We start from the raw sequence: 27,342 nt of genomic DNA on the forward strand, positions 1-27,342 counted from the left end.
TAATGCTGATGAATGCTATCATGCTAATGTGAGAAAACTTTAAGATGCTTACTGTGAAGCTTCCTTTGAGGGAAGGTATAGTGTTGTTTGTCTTACCTTTCAGAGGATGCGCTGACTGTTTTAAGAGTTTGGAAGGATGAATCGTGCCACCAGGATAGTGAGGTTTAAAAGTGTAATTTTAAGCGACACACTCTTACTAAGATCTACTTAGATATCATCCCTGCAGAGCTGTGTGTGTTGAGTCTGCGGTTTTTTGCAATCAGTGTATTTCCCTTTAGTGGTAACCACTAAAAATTACCCTGGGCTCACAGTGTAATTGAAATTTTGAGGCCAGAGGGTGAAGCCATTGACTTCCTCTCTAAATGCAATGGGGCAGTGCTTCTAGTTAAAGGAAAAACAGGTCTTTACCAGTGCTACAGTAGTATTTTGCATAGTTTGTTTTTGTCATAAAAGATTTCTTTTATCCTGTGGTTAAGAAATAAAAAGATCTTAAATTCCAGTGTTTGAATCATGTCAAGTCTCATGCTGCAAGTAGTTGCCTGTTACATACAAATTCAGACACCTGGTTTCTGCACTTTTGATCGTTTAGACACATTACAGTAATGCTCTAGTTTTACATAATGCTTTTCACATTCTGTCTGAAAATATGTTCAGTTATCTGAACTCTAGAAATAAGTAGGATTTTGGATGTACTCCTTTCTTTGGTGTAATACATGGCTACTTTTAACATCTGCTTCGGCTGTACTTCACTGTTTCAAATTTCCGTATAAGGTGCTTAGATCTGTCCATTGCTGGGCTAGGAACCTGAACTTCTTCTGTTGTATGCCGCTCCAGGAGCTACACCCCATAAAGTGAATTGCAACACCACCTTTGCTGTGCCTATGTTTTGTGAATTTGAGCTTTTGCTCTCTAGAAAACCATGCTTTCTTCAGCTCTTTTGTGCTTCCCAACAGAGATACAGAAAATGGGGAAAGTAGAATTTAACCTATTGGAAAGTAAATGTTGGTCAGAAAAAATATCTTTCTGCCTATACTCATGAAATTTTTTGGCAAGAATATGGCTCTAGGCTTTTTCTGACAGTAATTTTCAGTTTCTGTGCTTTTTTTCTAAAGAATTCAAATGAATGTTATAGAATTGAAAGGTATAAAAAGTACTAGCCTATGGTTATGCAGGTTTCTTCTTTAATTCTGATATCACAATCTCTGCATTTCTGTAGGACAATTTGAGAATAATGCTATATGATAATGGAAAAAGTAGGAAGGGAGTAGAGAATTGGTTTATTGTCAAAAAAAAAAAAGGCTATGGAATGTAGCTTGTGCAATAATAACTGCGTGCTGAAAGAGTGGAAGGCATCACCGGTGAAAATGCAGGGCCTGTGTTCTTCAAGCAAAAGATATGGTAGGAAGCAAGTGATGTAATGGAGTGAAGACGTAAAAATTCATGAATCTTATTTCTTTTGTGCATGTCATCAGTTTGCCCATCACTTAGCTCCTCTACAGTTGCTCTTGAGCTCACTGGCCAATTTTGACCAAATTTCAAGGCAGGAAGAAGGTCTTGGAGATAATGAAGTGCCTGGAATATTGGAGCAACTTGGTAGCTAAATGGAAGCGAAGCCCAGGTTAACGCTTCACACTGAAGGTGAGGTGGGGGAGCTCTGGTGGCCAGTCAGCACATGCATGGCTGCTGTCTAGCCAAAACCCTTATTCTTTCCTCTGATGGGAGGAAAGATGATGAGGGGGAGATACACGATGTAAAAGACAGAAGTCAGTTCTACTACTCGTGTAGCAACTTGATACGTTTAATTTGTTTCTAAAATAAACCTTAAGCCTTCTTAGAATTCCAAAGCTCCCTGGAAAATATGTTAACTTCTTTTAAAGTGTGTTTTCTTCCAAGTCAATCCACCTTTGGATAAATGAAAGCATTAGTGAAAGCGTGGAAACTTGCAAAATGGTGGGGAAGAGCTTTGATCAAAGCGCATGTATTTTATACAACAGAAAATACTGGAAATTATTAAAGGTAGTTTCAGAGTATGTCGGATGACTGATCTGATAACATTGTTCGTGCAAAACCTGGTTTGGTCTGCATGGGAAAAATGATAGAGAAACTGAAGGAAAGTTTTGTTTTTTCTAATTTCTTCCGATTGCCTAAATTGCCTGGAAAGTTTACTAGGTAGGTAGAGTTTATAGAGCTCAATCATTGAGTTCTTTTTTCAAAAGTAAAGAGTAGAGTTTGAATCTTTGAAGACACAGCATATGAAAGCAAGATAGGGTCTAAACTAAAATTTTATTTGTAAAAAATAAATGGGGCAGGGGTGTGTGTGGTTTTATTGTTTGTTTGGTTTGGATGTTTGTTTGCGGTAACTGGGGTTCATCTGATGGCATTTATGATGATAAATTCCATCACAATTTGTTATAATAGCCTCTGGCACTGTGTGACTTAAGTCAAATTTGGGGGCAGTCAGAAGAGAAAGCTAGACAGAAGTCACCAAGCTGTATTGGTTAACAAGCTGTTTTTATTTAACTCTTCTTCACTTCAGAGTGACAAGTGGTGAGACTTGTTTCTCTGCTGGGTTCTGTAGCTAGAGTGTTTTAGTCTGTACTGCATTATGTTGGCTCTAATCAATACAACAAATTGTTTGACAGGTTTGAAAATCTGAACTTGTAGCTTTATTTGGTAGCATTTGTTAGCTACTGTATTTACACTGTATACCCTTAGAACAGAAAAGTGCAGATGTGACAAATGCACATTAGTAATCTGATGTCTTAGAATCCATGTCCCCTGCCCCATACATCTACAGAAAAAAATGTGTTAATGAATCTCTCTTGTTTTTTCGTCAGCCAGCTGTAGGTTTCCAGTCAATGGTGTTCTCTTAAGGACTGTCTTTTTATATATTCCCTAACTCTAGAGAGTGGTAATTTTTAAATGTCATGTTTTTAAAATTTGTTTGAAAGTAGTGGGTGCTGCAGTAATATTTAACAGGAGTTAGGCTTCAGACTGCAGTGAGTAATTCAGTATTAATAATGCTTCCAAGTGGCACTTTCCTCTGTAGTATTTGCATAACATTAAAAATGTGTGAGGTCTATTCAGGCCTTAAATTTATGAGACCACAGGTGGGAACAAGAGAAAGGCATTTGGAAAGGATCCTATGAAGAGTACTTTGAGATCTCTTTCAGTGTGGAGGTGAAGTGGCCAAGGAGGGCATTAAGCATGCATGGGCCTCACGGCTGGAGTGTAGCTGCCTTGGAGGAGTTGCTCTTGCTGCTGTGCGAAACCTCCAGAGAGATGTTGAGGAATGTACACACCAACTTGCATGTCATGTTCACTTACAACTTTTTTCCTGTTTTGTTTCAGGACATGTGTACTATGACTCTGATCACTACCTGAATTTCAAGAGAGCTATTGTAAAAGAAACTTTGGTTTTTATTCTGAAATCTTAACACCTTGAAGAACTAGGGCTCAGTCTGAAGTTGTGCACTTGTGTTTGAGTCTTTCTGACTTGGGTGGTGTTCTTTGTTGGAATAGAAGTAGAATGGACATGCAGTGTCTTTTCTTTGATGTGAAAGTGGTGTATGCTTCATCATTATATCACTAAAATTCCAGTATCCTCTTCTGCCTTTTTTATGATTTTTCCCCCTACATGGCTACATTTGGAACAACGAAGGAAATGAAAATTATAGGATACTGTAGAGATAAAGGGGAAGTTATGACTGTAGATAAATAGTGAAAAAATACATTGTGAACTGAGATAATCATTAAAAATAGTGCTCTGATGGTGCAGATGGCAAAGCTGAAAATTAGAAATTGACCATCTGCAGGAGTAAGTTGTCATTTAACATAAACTTATTTTTGTTACTGTGGTACACTAATGAAAAAAACCCTGTATGTTTAGAATAGCAAAATAAAGTTGTTCTATGAAAAATAAGATTAATAATACTAAGTAGTATGTTTTCCAGCATGCCAAAACTGATTTTCAGTTTTGTTCCCCGCCCCCCCAAGTTCAGTCAGTGATACTAGTTAAGTGAAAGAAATATTAAGAAATTCTTAATTGTATTTAAGATGGGTCTTCAGCTTTCTGTTGGAGCTTACCTTTCTGACTGACAGCTCTTTAAAGTCCTTTTCTCACTCTGCCCGTGGACTGCCTTCCAGCTGAGGGAAGGCAGGGGAAGCAAAGGAGGTGATTATTTTGCTAGCCAAGTAACTTCAGTTGCTTCACACGTGCTCTGGTAATTTTATTTTAATGAAGATTTTATTTCCTAATTTTAGCTGGCTTCAGGAGGAGCTCAGCTAGTCTAATGGTCTGTTAAGTGCGGCTTTCATAACTTCAAAATCTGTACTTGATGTGGAAGGACAGCCTGCTATTTATCCCCTATGGAATGTCAAAGTTGTATTTTGAAATAGACCAGCTAGTGAAGGCTTGAGAACCCACTATACTAACCCAAATATTAATATTTCATTGAAAATGCCTTAGTATTGAATAGCTTTTGTATTTACCAACAGTAGTAATTTTTAATTTTGTTTCTCTTCTTACAATTTTGAGTTCAGAGAAAGCAGGAATATGCCTTTGTTCTGATTAGGCTGGCAGAATGCCTTCCTGTGCAGCGTGACATAGGTGTTGCTTTCCGAGATCATCTTGCAAGAAGCTCAGGCAGTTCTCAATACACAAACTGTTCGGCTTTCTGAGCAGCCCCTGGTCTTAATAAGAGGATATTGGGCTGTAAATTAAGGTGCTTCAGTGTGGTCACACTTGGCGATTAGCTTTATCCAAATCTTGTATTTAGAGATTGGTAGATTATTAAGAAGACTTAATTGTATTATAATAGACTTGCTGTGTAAATAAACATCCTGGTAGATTGAAAGGATTTTCCCTATAATCACCAGAGCTAGCATGATATTTTCCTATGTGTTTCTTTCATACATTAATGTATGCAAGGATTGTTTTTTGTCTAAATGGAAATTTTAGTATTCTGAAGCCCAGTCTTGGACAGGGCAAGTAACTTCTGGCTTTGGGCTGGGATCAGAAAATAGCAGAGCTGATCACACGGAACTGCAGGGTAGCGAAGAATATGAAGACAACAGGAAGTACCTACTAGAATTACTCCTGTAGTGGGGCTCAAGTAGTTGTAGACCCATGTATATTCAGACAGGATCACTGATACTGTAAACAGAAAACCTTCTTTGAAAGAAAATATGTGTGATGTTAGTACTGAAGGCATTACATTTGATGTGATTTAATGTAGACACATTTGCCATTGTTTGGGGATGGGTGGGTGTGTGGGAATGACAACGACGACGTGACACTCAAACCCCAAAAACATCTCCCAGCTCTCTTAACTTGATCATAGCTGCATCATTAAAACAGTGTACAGTATGCCTTCTAGAGATTCACATACTATCCAGACACAGTTAGTAATGTAGCTTATAGTTGTTTTCATGAGGATGAATTCAGTGGTGGCGGTATGTTACGGTGGCAATAAGCATTGCAGTATTTTTTTCATGTTTTGGTTGGACATGAAAAAATTGGCATGGAGAGAAAGTTCAAATTTAAGTCACGTTGCATTTCTTTGAGCGGAGATGATGTAAAATAACCAGATGAATAGTACTGATGTGATTTAAAATGCATTTAACAAATACACTTGGTTTTAGTTCTTCTTGGTTTTGCGTTTTCATCCTCTGTCGACTTATAAAACTAAAGGCAGCGAGAATGAGTCAACAATGAAATAAAATACACAGTTGTGTAGACATGGGTTAGACAAACAGAAAATTCCACAGGAGTGTACGGTCTTTCTTTTGTCATCCAGGAACTTGTAGGTGAAAAGCAAGTGATACCTTATGAGGTGTTGAGCTGTAGGTAGTAGGGATGATAGCTCTTCCATGTTCTCATAGGTTACATCTCATTAACACCATAAATATTACAGAAGTGGGCAATGGTATCATGGAAGTATACTTTGCATCAGTATGCATAGCTTATATTTCTTATTCAGCCCCCACTAAATTTGGCTGTGCATTTCTTAAATAGAACAGTGGTAGAAGCTTGCTTCCAGTTTCTAAAGATTGCCAGCTGCCTTACTAGAGTTCAGTTTGGGGACTCATATACTGTTTTCTTTTTTTTTTTTTTCCTGTCCAATATATCCATTTTTGTGGAATAACATAAAAAATTACACTTTCCTGTAGCTGAAGTTAATAAAAAAAAAATCTGTTCTTACTTGGATACCTGATCATTCTCTGAAACAGAGGAAGAAATCTGTCAGATAAAGGGGAAGAGAAAATGCGTCTTGTATCACATCCTAAACAGAAGTTAGGATGTGGTTAGTTGAAAGTGTGTGTGTGGTACAAAGCTGGTTAGAGTAAGGAAATACCGAACCAGTCCACTGAAAATGGCTGAGGCTAAAATCCAAGGAAGTGAGCAGTACTTGTGCTTAACTGGTAAACTGGTAACTCAAGAGAAAAGGAGTTTTCTTTATGTCATGGCTCTTAACCCTTGATAGATTGATATTGCTATCCTGTGGCCTTCTTGGAAGCACACAGGATGATGGTGGAGTCACCTGAGAGCGGAGGCAAGAGGATTTTTGAAGAGTTAGGGAGCCAGATTGATCAGTACCTCACTTCTGCACGAGTCTTTAAAATGTTAGTAGAACAACTCTCTTCATACGGTTTAGATACTGTGAAGTGGTTTGCAGGAGGTGGGGTGTTTACAAAATCAATCACAAAAATACATTGCTTGATTCATCTAATGAGCTTATATGTTGATTAAAAATACAAGTTGCATTCATGCAGAAGAAAAATGGCACTTAGGCTAATATCAGTTATTTTCTTTTGTCCTCAGTTTGTGATGGAAGAGCCTGGTTTTTCAGTACTTGGACTACTGGGAGAGTTGCAGCAGACTGGTACAAACGTATTAAACAGCCTGAAATGGTACTGTGCCAGCTGTTTTACAGTTGCATTATTTTCCCCTAAGGGTTTCTGTTAATGTTTCTAGTTCTATGAACTGTATTGCATCTTAAAAAGAAGTTGATATAGAAGGAAGGAAGCACTCCAGGTTTTGTTTTGTTGTTGTGGTTTTCTTTTTTTTTTTTTTTTTTCTTTAATATGCAGAGAGATATCTTTTGTACTCACTGTTTCTTCCTTTTTTAATGTTTGTAGCTTTTTGCAACAGTGTCAATGATAGGAAAGAATTCAGAATGGAAATCATATTTCAGCCTCTTCCTGCTTTTGACTTGGTCTGTAGGAACTTTTCTCATTGCCAGTCTTGTGAGCTGAGCAGTGGAAACAGTATTTTTTCAGACATGCTTTTTCTTTTTGTTCTTGTGCACGTCTCAATTTCATTTACTAAATCAAACCAGATTTCCTCTTAGCTTCAGCATCATCATTATTAGTCTACACCCTGTTGGTAACCTCTGAAATACGTTTCAGTTGCTTTTGAAATTCTTTTTAAGTAATCACTGTGTACAGCGGTGGTTAATAGTAGCAAAGGGGATTGAGAAGTGCTGTAAGGTCTTCTATCTCTTTTGTATTTGGGACAAGAAGAGTGACCAAAATCTTGTCCTTCCTAGGACCTTGTAACTTCTGGTAGAAAATAATTGCTTTCCAGACTTGAAAAATGTCTTATCTGTTGTGGAAGAAATGAGGAACCAGTGAAGATGCTATTTGTTGCTTGTGTGTATGCATGATTTGTTCTATTTTTGAAGCAATTAAATGTCAGTACAAGGAAGGAAATATTAGTTGCTTGGTGTAGAGTGCAGCAAAGCCTTTGTTGTTATATTGGACAATTAGTGACACTGAAATTCCTGTTAACTGACTCAAAGTGTGCTGATTTCTTAACTGGACAGATGATGTAATAATCAGGGTTGCTTGTGATGGGACTTTCTCTGTCCACTTGTGTTCTCAGTCCAGTCATAGTGTACTGAAGTACATTTTCACTGCCTGACTCTTAAAAGATAACTTTAGAGAATCATTTTCATGCATTAGCCTATAGAGAGATTCACAGTGCCTTCTTACACAGGCATATTCTCTAATGATAGCTTGACTAGAATTAGTTTAGTGGAAAAAAGGTTTTCATAGTAAAGGATTTACACTTTCAAAGAATTTGGTGCTCTTTCTGAACGCCATCTTTTTGGGACTTGCTTCGGTGTGTGCTGATGATGTGTATGGCTTGCGTATTTGCTCGCGTACAAAAAGTATCCAGAGTCATTAGGAAATGGAAGCCCTTCGTTTTTGCGAGCATGAGCTGTGTTTTCTGTTTTGGAAAGCTCACTGCAATTTTCAAGTAGAAGTCTAGATATTGGAGGGACATAATTTTAGGAAACCTTGCCTCTTCTCTACTGTTCCTCTTGAGCCTTCCAGAGTTTGCATATAAGACTCACAGATTCTGAGAAATAACAAGTTGAGGATGTTACATTTCTTACCTGTTTTTTAGCTCAACTACCTCAAAATACTGAGATCCCAAATGTGTACTGGGAGAAAACATTAGACTTTGACAGGTAGTCTTTGAGAGGACATGATGCTTTGGATAGGCTCTGACTTTTTCAGTTAATAAATCAAATAATTGAGGCCCAACTTTATTGTATTCTTGGAATGTTAAGTGGTTTCTTCTTTATTTTTTTTTGGGGGGGGGGGGGGGGAACTGGTTAGTAGTAGAACTTTGAAACTTGGGTGTCATCATCACCTTTCTTTTCCTCCCTCTTTCTTTCCTCCATTAGTCAAAGCTCAGTGTATGACAAGGAGCTCTTTGGGCAATTGGACATGGAGACCTTTGGAGCCTGCTAATGTTGATGTGTGTCCTGTCATTCTGTAGTTAGGCAATGAGTGCATATTTAAATACTCTGTTGTTCTTTTTAATACTCCAGAAGGGAAAATTTGGTGTGAAAGCCTTGCTTTTAAATTTTGGGCAAAACTTTATAACATTTTTTAAAAGTTTAAAATGTTTAGAACACAAATTGTTTTGGTTTTGCACTAAACTTTAGAAGGAAGGCATAGTAAATTGTGTGTTGAAGGCAAAAAGGGAAGCCCTTAAAAACGTACTTTTTAGGGCTTCCATCAGTGCTTGTGCACTTGCACAGGGATCTTCTAAGCAGAATCTCTGAACCATAGTAGCCATGCGTAGGAGAAATAATTAAGGTCTTCCAAAAAATCTTAAAGAGTAAAGAAAGTAAGGTTAGAACAGAGGAGTGCTAAGCTAGTGGAATTTGATTTAACCTTGCGCTAGGAGGGAGATTGTCTCTTCCGATTATCAGGAACAGTTTTCAGTAATGGCAGATCAAATTTTCAAGTACACAGACTGACTTAGGAAAATTTTGAGAAAGAATCGGTTTTAAGCAGAAACTGCAACTAACTGTTGAAAATGCTGCTCTTGCAGCCCGTTCTAAGCTCCTCCTTTATCTAAGGGACAAGCATTTTGATACTGACTTTTTGTGGCAGCTGTCAGGCCAATACAGCTTGTTTCTGAAAATGTCCTACTGCCCTATATTGTTCCTTGTATTTTTATCTGCATTTAGACACCTCTGCGTGAATTGCAGTGGTGCATGAGCACTGGCCAGATTAGAGGGGGAAGAAGCCATAATTTTGTTTTACAGTTTCCTTAAAACACATTTGAAAATGAATGCCAAAAAGTAACAAGTTAATAATGGCTGCTGATGTTATGGGAAGAGTTGCACAAATTTGATTCTGAGGTTTAAGTGACTTTTAATATCCCACTGTACAGTAGGAGACTGAATATACTATATTAAGAGTTTAAATACTTTATGGGGAATAAATACTGAGTAATACTTTATGGACCTTAAAGCAGATAATTAATAATGATCTCTGCAGAATTGTACTAAAATGCTGTTTAAGAAGAACCTGGTTGATGTTGGTTTTAGTACAGACCAACAACCCCTCTCAATTTTCCAGATCTCCTTTCCCTTCTTCCCTTCACCTTGTTTGGCTGGTGACAGCATTCTTCCACAGCGCACCTAACATGCAGCAGGCCACTCTTCCAGCCATGTGTAGGCTGCCCCACACATTCTGCCAGCATCCCTGCTGCTGGTCCTGCAGGGTGCTGGGACCTTCCTCGTTCCAGTGTTGCTATCCTAGAGACTTTGCTGCTTTATTCTGCTCCAGCATCTCTGCAGTAACACCCTGCTCTGTAAGACCTTCCCAAACATCCTCCCTCTCCAAGATTTCCTAAGCTTGGATAGTTATGATGTCTGTTGTGAGGAAGTGTATCTGTTCCACCCAGTAATAGTTGCTAAGCAGGACATTTCTTCTAGCCCCTTGGCAGCACAGGCTGCTTCAGTGCAGACCATTTAACTTGTACAACGAAATTTTATTGTTTTAACATCATGAGCTCTTTAATCCCCTTTTTAAGTGCTTTTTCTGAGGCCGTACTCATTTTGTGTTGTGCTTTGCACTGATACTACTGTTCTCCCTTTTTTGTAATTATATGTTGTATGTCACAAAGAGTCTCTACTATCCTTGCATCTTAAAATGAACCAGAATAGAATAGAGCTGTTGTAGACAACTGTGTCTTGGAAGTTTGCAGACTGCTTATGTCGGTGAGAAGCAAAGAGGTTGGCTTGGACTCTGGCATTAATTCCCAGGGCCCTTGGGATGAGAAATTGGAACAAGATTTTTTTGTTTGGTTGGGTTAAAACAAATGAGGCCTTATTTGTATAACTGTTTTCAAAGTTACAAGCTGCTGTTTGGCCACACCATTTGTTTGACCCTCATGTACAAGTTTGTTTTATTTCCAGGATGCTTTTACAGCACCAATTTTCTTTCACATCTGAAGTATTTTTCAGTTGTTAGAGGCTGTTACTGAACCAGAGAGTGAATTGGCCACCTGCTCCTATAGCTGTTCCTCCACGCTTTCTCAAGAGAGAAAAGTCTTTTGCGTCTCACATATCTTCTTCCTTGAGGCAGAGGATGAGCGCTGATGCAAACAGAAGGCTGCCCTTCCTTATATGTGTCTCATCACCTGTGTTACCCTGCCCTTTCTGCAGGAGCAGCTGGACCTGGGAATGGGGGGACCTCAGAGGCTCATTTTCTGGTGGGGCCTGTCTCTGCTTGTTCCTTGGCTTCAGGTCAGAAGGTTTGGGTTCCTTCTGTCAGTAGGGAGATGCTTGGGATCTCAACCACACTTCCAACAAATAACACATCCTAGTTTTAAATTATTTTGAGCTACAGCTGGCAGTGTTTGTCTTTCTGAAGCATTGTTAATTAATTGTGTTGAAACTGCAAATTATTGTGAGTTGTTTTCTGCGACTAGTCTAATAGTTCATGTAATCATCAGGTAAAATGTGTATGTGTCTGTGGAAATTTCATGTATTTCTGAATCTCACCTCTGAAAGAGACGAGGGAAGGCAAGGTAGGCAATGAAGACACAGAAGGTGAGGTGCATGCTCAAATAGGGTGGTTATTTGCAGATTGCAAGAAAGGACTGTGTAAGGGAAGAAACTTCCAGTATTTCTGCGGTTTCTCAGGATCCCTGTAGTGTTGGGCCTCCCGTTTCCCTATCAATAGGTCTGTCATTCCTCATTACAAAAGGCAGGCAGTATTTCTGTGTAATGCTATCAGTACTCTGATAGATTTCAAGGGGAGACTGATGTTTAAGAACCCAAATAATTTTTGTGAAAACTGAATTTCTCTTGACTTTGAACAGTTGCTTATATTGTGCTGTGTTTAAAATAGGAATTGTAAGCTTTTGAATTTCATGAAAACACAGAAGACATCATCACAACTGTGCCTAAGCAAGTTTAAGATTCATATGATAGGAATTTTTACACTGAATTGTTGATATTCTGACTGGTTGCAGCAGCAGCAGGTATGAAGGGGGGGGGGGGAGAACAAGCACAATTTGAGCATGCCTTTCTGTGTTTATTTTAGTGAGATTTCTTAGATGTTCTTATTTCCCACTTTTTTCCCAAGAATGCGTAATTTGGCAGCTTCGGAAGTATTATTTTGAAGAATATTATGCAGTTCTGTCAGTTAATCTTGTTGAGTTGACACATGGTTGGGTGGGAAGGGAGACTGAACAGGAAGGAAGGTCCTTGTTCCTGAATGTCATTACTGCATAGCTCTCATATCCTCAAGGATTACCCGGACAAAAGCTGAGTCAGAGCACAGCAGCAGTCTGCACTACAGCAAGACATGGCCCAGTTCAGGATTTTGGACTGCATGATCAATCACAAATGGAGTTTCATATGTAACCTGTATTGTGCGTGGAGTGGTCAGGTTTGTTGTTTGCTTGTCCTTAAGTATTTTAATATGATTATATAATTGGGGGGGGAGGCTACAGTTTATCTCTTTTCCCCACCCCCTAGTTCTGTTAAGTATGTAGTATTAGAGATGATGCCATTTGCTAGGGAGTTTTACTAAGCATACAAAACATGCTTTGACTATGTAATTGCTTTTTTTAACACTCAGAGTACTTTAGATTGTTCTCTTATTCTTTAGCTTTGAGGTGTTTTACTTCAAGAATTGCACAAAAAGATAAATATCACATACAGGAAGGGGGAGATGTGCCAGGATAAACTGCATTGTTAATAAATACAAAGCCGATAATGTTTTCCTGCTTTAAAAGAACTCAAACATCTTGACTATTTCAAAATACTTGATCATGAATATGATTTAAAAAATAGTTTGAGGGGAGGTTGTTACATATTTTTTTAACATATAGGATAAAATAAATTTCCACAGGATGTTATTCAGTTCTTAATATGGACAGATTTAAACCTAATTGACTGACTTGCTGCAGAACCGGAGGAAAAAAAAAACCCTCCAAAACAAAACCTGCCTGGGTTTTGAATGGAAATGTTATAAAATAGAATCTGAAGGGTTTAAATACTGAAGGGTTTAAAAAGGTATATGCAGTTCTAATATGACTTTCAAGGTACTCTAGATACTACCTGTATTTCTCATATAACATTTAGCCAGCCACTGAAGAAAATGTATTTTATTCTTCTTTGCTGTAAGGTGAAGGTAAGCATTTCTTACAAAGTTGCATTTTCTGTACAGTAACTAGAAGCAGGTGATTCAGAAATATGCCCACCATGCACAGCAGTCATTTGAAACAATATGCCATTTGAAATACAAACAACCTCTGTATGTCATGTCTGTCCTGAAAACTTCTTAATGGGGAAGATACATTGCTGTGTGATGGTGCTGGTGTTTTGGTGAAGGCTTTTTTTGTGTTTTTTTTTCTTTTTAACATGATGCAAAAGCTGATTCACAATGTCTGGGTTTTTTGAGTCATCTTGTGTTATAGGTTAAAGTCTCTTCTGCTGAATTTGTAAAAACAGAGGAGACTTGAGGCTTAAGTCATAATTTTCACAGAGGCTTAACTGTTTCACTGTTTGATCTAGTTTGCTTACACATATGTAAGAATTCATCTGTATAGGCAAATTCAGTATGACAGTTGCTTCCCATATTTCAGCGGAATCAAGAAGTAAGAAAAGGCTTGGCTCATGATGTGGGCAGCCCCATGAAGTCTTACAATGAGTTTGATGTAAGTAGAGGGAAGGGAAAGGGGGATTGTTTTTTGGGCAGATTGAAGTGAAACATTTTAAAAAAAGCCCAAAAAACCAGCACCACCACCTCCCTGCTTCCCACCTCCACCCCACCCCCCAACCAACCCAACCCCAGAACAGGGTTCACATAGTATAAAGACTGTTTCTTACCTTACCTTACCAAGCTGGAAAGAAAAAAACAAGCCTTAGATCAATATACTTCAAATTACTTGCATGTTTGAGGTAGAAATGTTGTTGAAGTGTTTGATCTTGCTAGATTTTAAGTAGACTATGCAGTTGCTGCGTTGAGGTTTTTTGGTGTTTTGGTTTTTTTTTAACTGAAGTCAGGTCTCTGTAAACCATACATTTTAATGAGTTGCTGCTGATATTTTTCTTTGAAATGAAGCTGAAAGTTCATTTATGGGATATTGCTGCAGCTACTCTTATCCTACTGCATTGCAATGCCATGGCAGAAGTGGAGGTGGTCAGGTCTGGTGAGGCATGCACTCTGCTATGTTACAGCAGTGTTGCTCTCTATGTTCTCCACCTAGCAGTGTCCAAGCAGACTGCTGGTGAGAAAGCAGATGAGTGACCTGTGAAGTTTGAGACTAACAGCTCTTTCTCAAGTGTAACCTCAAAGCACAGTTTGGTTTATGGTATCCTTCTGTTAATGCAGCTTTTTTGGCAATTTCTATCCAGCACCAGTAAAACATCAAGGGATGAATTGCTGCTTGTGATCTGAGAGCTGAGTTTGAAGGCTTGCCTTATAGGAAAACAAGTTTTCTTTGAAAGAGTCATCAGAAATATATATTCAATAAGGAGGTACAAACCTACCTTGTTGCCTGTATGTGACTAATAATTTCTCAGATCAGGTTACAGAGGCATTCTAAGGATTTGTTTTGGTTTTACTGCCCCCCCCCCCCCCCCCCCCCCCCCCCCCGGCATGCATTTCCCAAATTTTTTTTGCGTTTTTTGAAACAGTAAGCGAACAAGTATGAAATAGGCAGGAATATTTTCTTCTGTCTACCATGATAATTTAGATTTTATGAAAAGTACTTTCACAGTACAGCATGAAGGTTACCATGACTGGAGACAGTTGCCCTTTTCACTCTGATGCAGCAAGCTGTTACGTGCATTAGAATGTTTTCAAAGGGTATGCTGTATTTTGTACTAAATCAGAAACTTCTAAAATAAAATTACTAGATTATGAAAAATCAGTGTAGTTCTGTTGATGTCAGTGAATTACAGTTTTTAGCCCAGTCCTTGGATGGGATTGATGGCTATCATGTGATCCATGAATAATCACTTGGAAGCCACCTGTGGTACTCTTAAGAGTAAAGAAATAAACCAAATTGCTTGCAGTTTTTCATCTTTCACTGTTTGTTCATGGGGCAGCTTCATTACCTATCTTGTATTCTTTCTTAAAAAGAGTTAATGCAAAGTACTGATGTGCCTTGCTTCTTTTCTGTGTTGTCTGTGACTTTTGTCTTGTGGGACATGGGGAAGATTTAAGTGTGAGACTCTTGTGGGCAATTTAGAACCTGAGTGTGATTTACAAATACAGGACTACTGAAGGAGAGTAGCACGTAGAAAGTTTGTATCCTGTGGAAGAGCGCACTATAAATAGTTTTCTGTGTCTGTATTTACCCAGACTGCCCCAACAGTATAACAGATTATTAATTCTATTGTTACTATAGTGTGGTCTTGGTAAACAAGTAATTTTCAGTGCTTTTTGTTTTTTTTTTTTAAAAGTCTGTGTGTGTGTGAGAATGTTTTAAAGCTAAGGCAATTTTTTTTTTCCTCTGATAGTCTGGTGTTTATGGAGTTGTAGTCTCAGAATCATAACTTGGCATACTAGCCATGATCCAAGTAAGAGTTCTTCAACAAATGTATGGAAGTGCTAAGTAACGTTTTTTATTCAGTAACATAACAACTAGGTTCATCTTCTGTAAGATGCAGAAGGAGCTACTCCTCTGTCCTTGTATGGTTTTTTATCAGCCTTCAGCATGCAGGCAAACTCTTGATGTGCTTGGTACATCTATTCACCTTGTGGCCATGGTGGGATATATTAGAGCAAGCATGTCTAAAACAATAAATACCACTTCTTTAGATGGTTGGAAGAATTACTGGTAGATAATATAAAGCAGATGATGTAACGGTTTTGTGTTTTTCTCCTTGCATCACAAATACGTTGCTTTCAAGTGTTAGGTAGGGAACAGTAGACCACCAGAATGTAGGTTGTCTTGCCAGCGAAGAGCGTTGGACGTCTTATCACTGTGGTCTAAGCAGGCTTTTATTAGTTTGAGGAAAGCAGACCTTCTCATGTGGTGTTCTCACTGGTTCTTTTCTGAACAACATCTGTATTATATTTTTTTATCTTATTACTGCATCCTGACCTCTAAAAATAACAATAATGTTCTTTAAGCCACATAAATATTTAAATCTTGGGTTTCTCAGCCAGAGACAGGTATTCTGCAAAGCTCTGTAAACTCATGGAAGGGTGAGCCTGACCACTGAAGTTGCTGTGCTTGGAGGAACCTCCTCATCAAAGACTGTATTGATGTGCATGTATGTATGTTAATATCTTGTGAAGTTATAGCAGCCAAGAACTCTTTATGTCTGTTTTTTTTTTAACTTGAGTTCATTATTGCAGATTATATTTTCTGTGAGGCAGTATGTGAGAATGAGACACTGCAGTGCAAGCCTGGCTCTCATGTTGCCTTCAAGCCCTGGAACACAGCAGTACTGCAGCAGCTGCTGCACTGCAGCTGTTTCTCTTCTTTTGGAGAATCTCTGCTAACGTTAAAAAAAGCTTTCCAGTCTTCCAAATCTGCCACTTGGAGGATGAAATAACAAAGGTGGCTGCATTCCTTCAGAGATAGGTGCAGCTGATAATGGTTTTGAAATGTGATGTTTATGTTGTCTTACTGTGCTCTTTCTTCTCTTTATCTGCTGCCTCAGGGAGGGAGGGAATATGATAAAAATCTTGTCTTGTAGCAGTGCAGGGTGTGATGCCTTTAGTTTTATTGAGTAAAAGGTGTAAAATCATTGCAGGAAATAGCTGGTGACTTCATTCATTGTGGGAATTCACATTGCTGGAGAAATACATTTTGTAATGTCCAGAAGTAGGTTTCAGGGAAGTAGCTTGGCAACAGTGAGCAATCCAAGCCATAGTAATAGGCATGCAAAGACAAGCAGTTCCTAAATAAGCAAATAGATTTGTGTTAAAATAAATTTCTTCTCTCTCCACACCAACTTCCAGACAGAGATAAAAATGTAGATTTAGTAATCTGTATCATCCGTTCTTATTGACATGCTCAATGTAAATTGTGAGGAAATATGCAGGACTGTGTGATGTGAGGAAGTCATGTAGGATCACATCATAAGTCAGCATTCAGAAGCTTCTGGATTTGCAGCTAAACTGAAAATCCTGTGGACAACTTTCTTCTCTTTATCCTCTTAGTGATGTCTCATCTCTGGGCATAAAGATGTAAGATTTTTTTTTTCAAGTTAATGACTTCACAGTCCTTTTTAAAGCATCTTCCTGTGCATTGTATCTGTAAATGAAGTTCTTAGCTGAAAAAACTGCTTTTCTTCCTCTGTTATATGTGCACAATCGAGTACAAATGTAGGGTTTTGAAGTAATTTAACTTAGGTTTTAGGATATATGGCTTTGCATCTGTGTGTGCTGATTTTTATGTATTTGGTATAATACAAAAGCCTTTTCACTGCTAGGTTTAAGACTTAAAACTTAAGTGCAACGTTATATAGTATCTTCAAATGTCTTGAAACATGGGACAGGATTATATTTATGTGGTGAATTTGTCTGCAGGAGTTTATTAATAGTCTCTGTATTATAAAGCTTTAACAATGAGTAGCTCAACTTGTATATTTAGAGGTTATTTTTGAGGAGGAAAGTTGCGTATGTGGGGATGTAAAGAATCTTGACACATTTGTCTTACAAGTTTTGTGGTGGTTTTGAGCCATGTTCTCTGTGTTAAACTTCCTAAGAAGTTTAGGCTTGATAGGAATAGTTCTTCTCTCAAGTCAGTTCTTAAAACTCTCACGATGTGTTTAGGTAAATCTTCTGCAAACAGAGCCAGACTCTGGAGTAACAACTTCCTTGCAATAACCATGTTTAGGGTGACAATTTGGATTTTGACATTGGAAGTTAATTCCCTGATCTTCCAAAGGCTTCCACAGGGCAGGGCAGAGACATTTCTGTTGTACGTGAGATAAGACTTAAGATCATTCAGTTCTGTAATGTTGCTATTTTATAAGATTTTAACAACTTGAATTATCAGCAGGCACAATGGTGTTTTTTTGCAGGTGAAGCAGTGTGGCTAGTCTCTAAATTATCTCATTTTCTTGTTTTTAGAACAGGAATGAGCATAGTCTATTTATGTTGAAAAGCTCAGTAGCTTCAAGCCAGAGAAGATCAACCTCATGCTTACGTTCCATAGAGGGTAGGTGTAAAGCCCTTACTCAGCATTGTAGCTGCATCATGGAGTAGCCTAGTCCAAGCACAGAGGTTTGCCATAGGGACAGAGAGGCTGTGGGAAAGTGAGTGCTCTCTTGGGTGGTTTGGTGAACTTAAACTATGTGCCTTGTACAGAGCTGATAGTGTTTTGAACCACAACATAGCCTCTGGCTTTGGTAGAGAGAAACAGTGTGAACTGAAGGAAATGTGTAGCTAGTTTCAGAGCTGGCATTAGTTTAAAGCTGTAGTGCATCTGTGCAGGTCAGATTTTATGCTGTGCAGTAATTTTGTTTTTCTTAATAATGGCTGCTGCAAAAATATTTAACAAGTAGGTATGTTATAAGTCTGGTGAAAGTGTAGTGGGAAGCTATCTGGTATGTTGTATGTTTGATAAAGTCCACATTATTCCAGAAAGCAAAAAGAGTATAAACTTTGTTGAAACTCATTGCTATTTTTGCAGTAATGTACTTGGCTGGGGACGTTGGCAGTGTTTCTTATCATTCTCTCCCCATTTGTAGGAAACAGAGTGGGTCATGGGGTGGCTCATATTCTTGGGTCTATCAAAAAGTTCCCATAGGCTGAAAGAAGGCAGTTCTTGACAGGTGGTGACTCTGTGCAAACCACTCTTTATCACTGCTGTCAGACTGCTGAGAACGTTCTTTTATCATGCATGGAATAACCTCAAACATTGCTTCAATGCTGAGGGGCAGAAGCATGCTTTCTTAGTCTCCAGTCTCTGATATTTCCAGATTAGACTGTAAGGTGAGGACAAAGCATTTCCTATTCTTAACAAGCAACGACAGAACAAGCAGAGAAGGAAAAGCTTCAATTTAGCTAAATTAAGATCACATGATATTTTGCTGTTATGCTACCAGCCCTGCAGATGTTTCCTTTCTTTCCAGTTTAAGGATGTAGCTGTTAAGAAGGGAGGCTTTTGCTAATGAGCCTATAAGAAAACAAGGAAGCTTTCAATTTCTTTTTGTTTTTAATGTTTTTCTGACTAAATTTAATACCAAGAACTCTGTGTTTATTATTGTAATGCTAAATGCAAGATATAAACAAAACCACATTGTGAAAATAGTTTGTATCTCTGTCCTGTGAAGTACCTGTACTCTTGTTTCTTGGTGTAGTTGCTTGAAATGGGCTGTTACTCTGTGGAAGGCATGATCTACACAGAAGTGCACATAATTAGCTTTGAAAAGAATCTCGGTAAAGCAGTACAGTTTTTGGATGTGGACAAACTACTACAAATATGTGTGTATATATATGTGTGCACATGAAATACAGTATACTTTTTTGTGTTTATGTGTGTATAAAATCAAAATAAGACATTTAAATGGTAGATTAGGATCATTTTAATGAGATGAAGCATGCTAAACTTGCTAGTATCTAGTGTTTTAAGGGAAATCTGCTAAGTTAGTTTATGTATAAATCTGAATAATTCAGGGATTAGGTGCTAAGTGTGGAGAAGTCCTGTCTGAGCTGTGGAGGAGTATGTCATGCCAGACCTGATCTTGCTTTTGCTGAATTTAAAAGTATAGTGCAAAGAAGTCCATGTATCAGAACTACTGTGTAAGAAAACCAGAGCTTACTCTCTGTTAAAAGAAAAAAAGAAGTATCTTAAAGTCTAGCCAGATTTAGCAGGTTAGGATTATCCCTTCTTCAAAGTAAAAAACCTGTTTCTGAGTCTCGCCTGGCCTGGGAAGCTGCATGCTCCTTTCATTCAGGCACGTATGTCCAGTTAGGCTCAGTTTACAGACCCAATTGGTGTCGCTGCATTTAATCCAGATCCAGGTAAACTGAACAGTTTTCAGTTGAACAGACACATGGCAACGACATTTTTGAGCATCCATTTTCAGACTGTCGTATCAGTACGTCCTGGAGTGGTTTGCCAGTGTAAAGCTAGTTATTTGTCTTGTGATGGAGGACTTTGATGTCAGATCAAGAAGTGTCCCCCCGCCAGGTATAGGCTTTCTCTAACCCTTCCTTTCTGTATTTGAGTTCAGGGGGAAAAAATGCAATATAAATGTGTGAGCATTGGAAGATGAGGGAGTAAAGTAAAGGTTGCTGTAGGTGGCCTTCAGCTTTGCTTTTCAGGTCTTGTGGAGCAGTGATGACACTGATGTGAGCACCAATTGCTGTGCTCTAACAGGGCAGCCTTTCATGAAGAGTGGAGCAGAGTAAGGAAAGTTTAAGCTGTATAATAAGCTGCATATGTGGAGGTTTCTGTTGTTTGTTTTCTGTGTGTGTCTTGACTTTATTGAGAACTGAAATCCTTTATCTTGAAAATACCATTTCTCCTCTGAATGTTGTTTACTACAACAGTAGTTACAAAAGTACACAGAAACATGTGTCCGTCTGTCCTTCTCCTTCCACCCCTAAGCCAGCTCTGTAGCCTGTGTGGTACATGGCAGTAATGCATGCTTCTTTCCCTGTGCTTCCCAGCCATCTGCCCCTTAGTTTGTATATTTGGAATAGTTATGTGTTGCTTTCTTGAGCCTTTCTCCTTACCTGGGCTTGGCTTGAGGATGTGATTCATGTATTTTATTGAATTGAGTTATTCAGTTTTGAGATTCATGTTTCAAAGTCTGCATTGGTGTCCTCACCAATCTCTGCTGCAGGCAGCCACTGCCTTTGTTGTTGAACTAGAAGAATATTCTAGGCCTGTATTACATCTGGGTGGGTTTCACACTTGTAAAAGTGATAGGTTTGCTGCCAGGACCACCTCCTAGCACATACCTGAATTAACTTTGGTTAGGCCCCCAAAAAGGACCTGTTGCTTTGGCCACCTGGGCTTAATGCTGTAATGGTGCATCAAAATGATAAAGAGCGGGCTCCTGTGAGGGAGACACCTAGACCTGTGGTCACTCCATTGAGTGACATTCACATCTTTATTGCCTTGCCCATGTTCTGAAATGTCTTGTCTCATTACAGCTATTGGTAGGACCCATTAAGGGCCTGAGTGGCGGAGAGCTGTTCACAGAGACCACCTTGCTGCTGGTGGTGGTTGCTCAGGGCCTGCCTGATCAACCAAGGTGAGCAGCAAACATGAGAAATGGCATTGCCCATCCTTGCCCTTAGTCTTACGGCAATCACTAATACTTTATTTCTGTTTTCCTATTGTTTGATACTGAAACCATTCATTGCAGTGACTTTCTATCCATCTGGAGTCATAAAGGATTTGGATCTTGTTGTAGAGAGATAGTAGAGTTCTTCAGTTTGCTTGCCTTTGTCCTTTCCAGTTACTGCATCCCCCTCAGTTGCAACTCAAGAGAAATGTTAGTGTTGGGGAGTCTCAGCTAATATCCTGCACCTCATGTATGCATAACACCCACGCTGCAGGAGGTGAATGGGGTCCCCCGGTGACTCAGAGAGCTGATATTTTCCCTGAGTTTCAGTATTGGAGTAGTCTTCCTCTGGAGACTGATTTTTATTTCCCTCCACCACTGCTTCCCACCCCACACCCCCCCCACACCCCCCCAGTTGCTGCATGGAAGAAGACTTGTGCCCCCTAATTCCAAAAGCAGACTGTCTTCTGCTGTTGCCAGTGGTCCCGGAGAGAGGGCATCAACTGGACCATTTCTCTCTCTCTCTCTGTGAATACTGTCTACTGGTGGTTGTGTGTGTGAGGACTCGGGCAGCATTAATCTCCACATCTCAGCTTTCTCTTGTGGTGAGAGTGGTTTTGTAGCTGTTTGATCTTTTGAGATTTGAGGGCTTGTTTACATCTTCATTTCCTGTTTCAGGTGCTTCATGGCGAGGCTGCCTCCTCTTGAGAACTGCTGAAAACAAGCTCAGCAGTTACTAGCATCGGGCAACAAAGTCCTTCCTGCAGTTTTCTTAAGTATATAGCACTGAACTGGACAGGATGGAGACAGATACCTTCCGTTTCATGCTTTGAGGGTCTTGCTACCAGTCAGTAGGTCCAGCATGGTCTGTTGGGTGGGATCCATTTTCCTGTGGCCTGTTCTGGAAAAGAATGATGGAATACTTAGGGACATTCTGGGGTAGGAAACAGGTTCCCCTTCTGTACTTCAGTATGTCTCTATGTATCAAACTGTCTGATTCTTCAGTTCAGAGTATGCTCTTATAGTGTCTCTCTGTAAATAAAGGCTTGTTCATCCTGAACTACTTTCACTGCAGTCTGCTATGTTGTGGTCATATCTGGTTTTAGTGAAGTGCAGTTAATAAAAAGTACATGTCAGCACATAGTAAATGTCAGCAATTGCATAAATATATTGTGTATATACTGTTGTATATATTGTCCTGTCAATTTGTATTGCATGTAAGATGTATATTGAGAGTTGAACTCATTATTGGGTAGAGGGAATCTGTTATTTTTAACATTATAGTGATTTATTTCTACTTAGCAAAGTTCAGTTTGACATACAAACAGGAGGTAGTGTAATGTTTATATTTCTGAAAGGCAGACAAAAGATGTACTCAGATTAATTTAGAAATCACAGATGCTTAATGGTAGGGTTTGAACATGATTTGTATATAGTCTCCTTTAAAACTAAATTCTCAAGAGAGTCAGAGACTACACAGGCGGACTTTCGAAGCAAAATTGTTTTTTTAAAAAGTAATATTTAAGGCAGAGGCTTTGCACATAGATGTCTATAGCCTCAAGGCTGTGTAACATCTTGTTATGTGGAGGGAGTGCAAGAGAGAAAAGTCCTGTGGAGTTGATAGAGCATGTAGATGCAACTAATCTGTGTTCATTATATATCTGCCCTCTGCTTAAATCCATATAGAAATTAAACAGTAAATATTTTTTTTTTTTAAACCTTGCTGCTTGTTTAGTGTGAAGGGTGACTTTGGGGTAGCATGCAAAAATGAATGCTCCAGTTTGACACTCAAAATACTGAAATGTTTGGAATGATTTGTTAATAAACTGTACAGGCTAATTTTGGTCTTGGTAAAGAAGGGGCAACTTCTTTGAGGGACCAATATTATGCAAGCACTGCTGCAGATGCCTTTGCGATTTTGCTTGAAGTTTCTTAACAAGTCTAGCACGTATAACTGTTAAATATGTAGTTGATGGGTTTTTCTCAACCCCCCCCCCCCCCCCCCCTTCCTTTTTGCAAATTCTAGATGTCTTTTTTTGGTTTTTTCCATGGTGTTAGCTAGCATCTAAGATCATACACCTAGGATTCTTGCAGGTTTCCTTTTACCCCACCAATTTAGCAGACTGATTTCTGAGCATCACTGTGGGTTTGGAGATACTGATGGTTGCACCTTCTAGCTGTCTTATGAGGACAGAAAACGATAGAAGACTTCTTTGAGGGAAGGATGCTGTCAGTACATGTACTGCCAGGTTATGTTTTCTGCCTGAATTTCTGTCCTGGCCAACATCCTTCCTACCTGTTTAGGTGAAGACTACAGCATTTTGTCAAGCATAGAAGTCAGCAGTTTGAACAAGTAGGTATTTGATTTGGAGGCCTAAAATTGTTACATACGTTTGGGGTTTTCTGTGTTCCAGTTTTCCTGCTCGGCCCATAGTAGGTTTTTTTTTTCAGTAAGAGATGAACATTATTTGCTGAGGCTGAAAGGGATGGAACTCATTTGTTTGTTTTGAGGAGAAAGCTGTGTCCTGAATACAGGGAGGATGGATTTACTTAAGGTGTCACCTTTGTGTCAGTAATTACTTTTCTTTGGCTGGGAATGACTGACTTCTGTATAAGATGCTTTTTGTACATTCCAGTTTGATTTAAAGACATGTCTTACTTCACCACAGCTTGAGACTGTTTCAGTATGTGATCATAGTATTTATCTTTATAAATGTGACCCATCTTGTTTGAAATCTTCAATTTGTGAGCTTTAACTGAAAGGAAAAGACCCATTTTGCACCTTCTATGAATGATTCTACTTTTGAGGTGCTACTGAGATAAAACCTTGGCTGTCTTTCTCTGGGTGCTGGATGTACCTCCCTATACTGCAAATGAGGATGGGGACATGTCAAAGGTAAGTTGTATAACCTTTTCTTTTGCTGTCTTACATGTGAGAAAGACATATTTCTTAAAGGAAGTGTTACCTGTTTTGAGAACACATTGGAACTGTGTGTATTTGTGGTTGTTTTTTGTGGTATTGGAGGACCAGGGAACCATGTGTTCTCTGTTGGATTAAACTTTTACTCTGAGTTCACTTATGTGTAGGAATCTAGGTCAGTGACCATGGGAGAAAATGATAAGGGTTGAGGGGATATGTCCTTTAGGCACGACACATTTTTTTTGCTTCATCATTTCTCATCAGATAGGTATACCAGGAAAATTATTTTGAGGTACATGTTTGTTGTTGCTTCATTTGACTTTGTCAGCTTCTAGCAAAGTGATTTGAAGCTCTCTATATGGTTAAACTAAGAGTCAGTGGCTTATTATTACTTCATTTAAAAATCATCACTGGAAGAACCTAGTTACTAAAGAAACAAGGGCTACTTTGCAGTGAAACCTGCCGCTGATCTGCAGGTAACGTTTTCTCACTCATCTAGGCAAGGGTTTTTCTTCCATTCTGTAGCCTTAGTGACAAAAGACACTTTTTCTTCTCTGCTGCCTTTTTAAAAGACCTTATACTTAGTCACATTAAAGTAAGTTCAAACTGTTCCAGGAAAGCTTTTTTTCTCTGAAATTGTAGATTTAACAAGGCAGCTAAGTGATAGCTATATGGGTACAAAAAATAGGGAAAATAAATGACCCAATACAAGAAATATCACTGTTTTCAAGTGAGTGCAGCATTTTATTATAGCATTTTGAATATCCTGTTGGTGTCTTGGGGTAATTTTAGGGATTAATAACTGTATTCACAATCTTTTTTGCTCTGGCTGATGTCAGCAGTTACTAAAAAAAACCCCACGTTACATGATGGCTGTTGAACCAGTAAAATCAGGTAACATCAGCCTATTTTCTGTTCAGCATATATACCCATCTAGCTGAACTGCTATTTCAGGTGTTGCACATCTTGGCAGATTACCTACAAGTTGAACATTGTTAAATGCAGCTGAAGCAGGCCCTGCTTAGAATAGGCTGTCTCCATGCTCTTATTGAAATATTAATAGGTAAGCCCCCTGGTTGGTCTGGTGTTTTTTTCTTTTTTTGTTCAATACACATTTAGGCTCCAGAAAATGTAGTTTGGGTAACCCTTACCTTTAAAATGAGACTTATATTTACATAATTTATTTGTGAAGTGTTCTATATGGTAAAAGAACAAAAGACGTGTGAAAAACACTGTATAGCAAATCTGGATGCTGTTCCTAAGTGTCTTTAGAAATAATTTTGAACTTGTGTACTGAACACAAAATAAAGATGAAAATTGATTACCACACCAACTTTAAAATGGCTTGCATGATTGTTTTCAAGAATCGATAGTGCAATATATCAATTATTTATTTGTTCACTGTTGTTCATCTATGAAGACAATATTCAGAACTCAGAGTATACCTGTTTATAGATGGTCAAGAAGACAGTTCTTTATTGATAGCTTGTATTGCAATTACCTGTGACTGTCACTTCAGGATATTTAGCATGTTCAGTATAGGTCTGTGTGTAAATTGATCAAAAGTTTTAAACAGGCTTTGGAGAGCATGCAAGTTGGATGTGTTCACCTTTTTTTTTTTTTGACTGACCTAATAATGGGAAATTATTGATTTGAGATCTACTTTTAACTGGAAATAATAGTATTATTTACAAACATCAATGCTATTTACTGATTTTTACATAATTCTGTTATTGTGTCTTAAGCTGCCAGTGATTCAGGTAGTTCTTTCAGATGCCATCTGATTTTTCATGGATGCTTTCATTGCTGAGAAAAAAGGGTTAAATACAATATTAAAAATAAAGTATGTGTTTTGCATTGCACTTAAGCATCTGTTGTATGTCCTTGTAATTGCATGTAACAGGAAATGAAGCTTTGAGATACTTTGTGCAGAAACCTTGTATGAAGAACTCCTGAGGGAAATGACGCTTGAATCTTTTTTAGTAGCCTGAGATTCTTCAGTCCTTGAACTTGATTGTGTGCATTCTGACTTTGATTTTGAGTATTGAACCTGTAGAGAAACAAACAGGGATCTTCAGTAAGGAATATGGCAAAATAATCTTTGGTTTGTTAGATTTTATATGAAATAAATAAAATAAAAAATTAATTTTTCATTCTCTTGAAATGCAAATGAGTCTACCTGAAAGAGAGATCACCTTAAGGATATGAGCTATTCGTGTATTTGTAACTTGATTACTATCATTTTTGGCTTACAAGGAAAACCTTGTAGGAACACTGCCTTCAGTAACATTCTGGCCTGTGCTAAACATCATCTGGTTCTTGCTTGCTGTCTTGCATTCTTGTTTTATTTGTTTTTTAAAACTTCTCTTGTTTCTTTCTAGTCTTCTCTGGCAATTGGTACACTGGTGGATGTGCTGTGGTTGGACATGTCACGGGGTTACTCAGCAGATGTTGACTCTCTTTTTAATTCAGATTATTGTTCATAGTGGTGGCTGAAAGTTGTTACTTAACATGCCCCTCATTTATTATTAATACTGAGTTTTTCTGTTGCTCTGTTGGCAGACCTTGCAGGGGGTCCAAGGTTGGCATGAAGATAACTTTTCCGTTCTGGAATGCTCTTTCAGGAAATAATGATTTGGCTGGGGAGTACTGTTGTTTATCAGTAGCTGTTAGTTCAGCAACTTGCATGAAAGTTAAAAGTTTACATGAAATTACAAGGTCATTAGAGGTTCTCTTCTCACTGCAATCAAATGTTGCATCTCATTTCACAGACCTAGTAAAGTTCTCTGTATGACTGTTTTTAACTTGGGTTACAGTATTTCCATATGTAAACTTAAGTGATCAGTTGTTATACATGCTAAGTAATTACCTTTTGGCTATTTAGGGAGGTTTTTGTCAGAAAAAAGATGCAAGTATATCGTAGACTTGTATTTATCAGTGCTTACATTTAAGCTTGCTGTTTATGTATCTATAACAATAGGTCTTTGGTTATTAACATCTTTTGATGTTGTGTGATACCTGTAGCCGCTTGTGATTGTTCAAAACTTCTGCATCACGCATTGCTTATAAAAAGTTGAGAGGAGATAGAAAAGATTGCAAGGGAATGTTAGATGGGTTGCTGCCTGTCACTGAATGGAGGAAATCATGGTCATTTCATAGAGGCCAGTAATTATTTTTTTATTAGGAGCTATTTCTTTTGCCAGTTTAGTAGGGTGGAAGTGCTATTTGATCCAATTTCTGCTCATGTCATGAGACTGAAAGACTGAGAAGGGACATTTGTTTGTGCAGAACTGGAAAAATAGTTGCAAGTTGAACAGATTGGTGGGGAACACCTCAGTAACAAACCCCATCCTTAGGCTGAAGGATTATGTAACTTTTCCCATAATCTTTGCA

General features: G+C 38.5%; 1 protein-coding gene across 6 annotated transcripts in view; it reads left to right on the forward strand.

Annotated features, from left to right (window-relative positions):
- Positions 1–27,342, forward strand: part of ARHGAP21 (Rho GTPase activating protein 21) — a 119,000-nt gene that overhangs the window by 22,155 nt on the left and 69,503 nt on the right. Inside the window, exon 1 of one of the 6 annotated variants that reach the window (XM_027799378.2) lies at positions 12,063–12,207. The exons of the other annotated variants lie outside the window; for them this stretch is intronic. Within the exon in view, the coding sequence (XP_027655179.2) occupies positions 12,124–12,207 (84 nt within the window). The 5' untranslated portion in view covers positions 12,063–12,123. Of the gene's footprint in view, positions 1–12,062; positions 12,208–27,342 lie in introns of those variants that run through there. 6 annotated transcript variants of the gene reach the window in all.

This window comes from Falco cherrug, chromosome 4 (assembly GCF_023634085.1).
Source record: "Falco cherrug isolate bFalChe1 chromosome 4, bFalChe1.pri, whole genome shotgun sequence".
In the NCBI taxonomy this organism is placed as follows: domain Eukaryota; kingdom Metazoa; phylum Chordata; class Aves; order Falconiformes; family Falconidae; genus Falco; species Falco cherrug.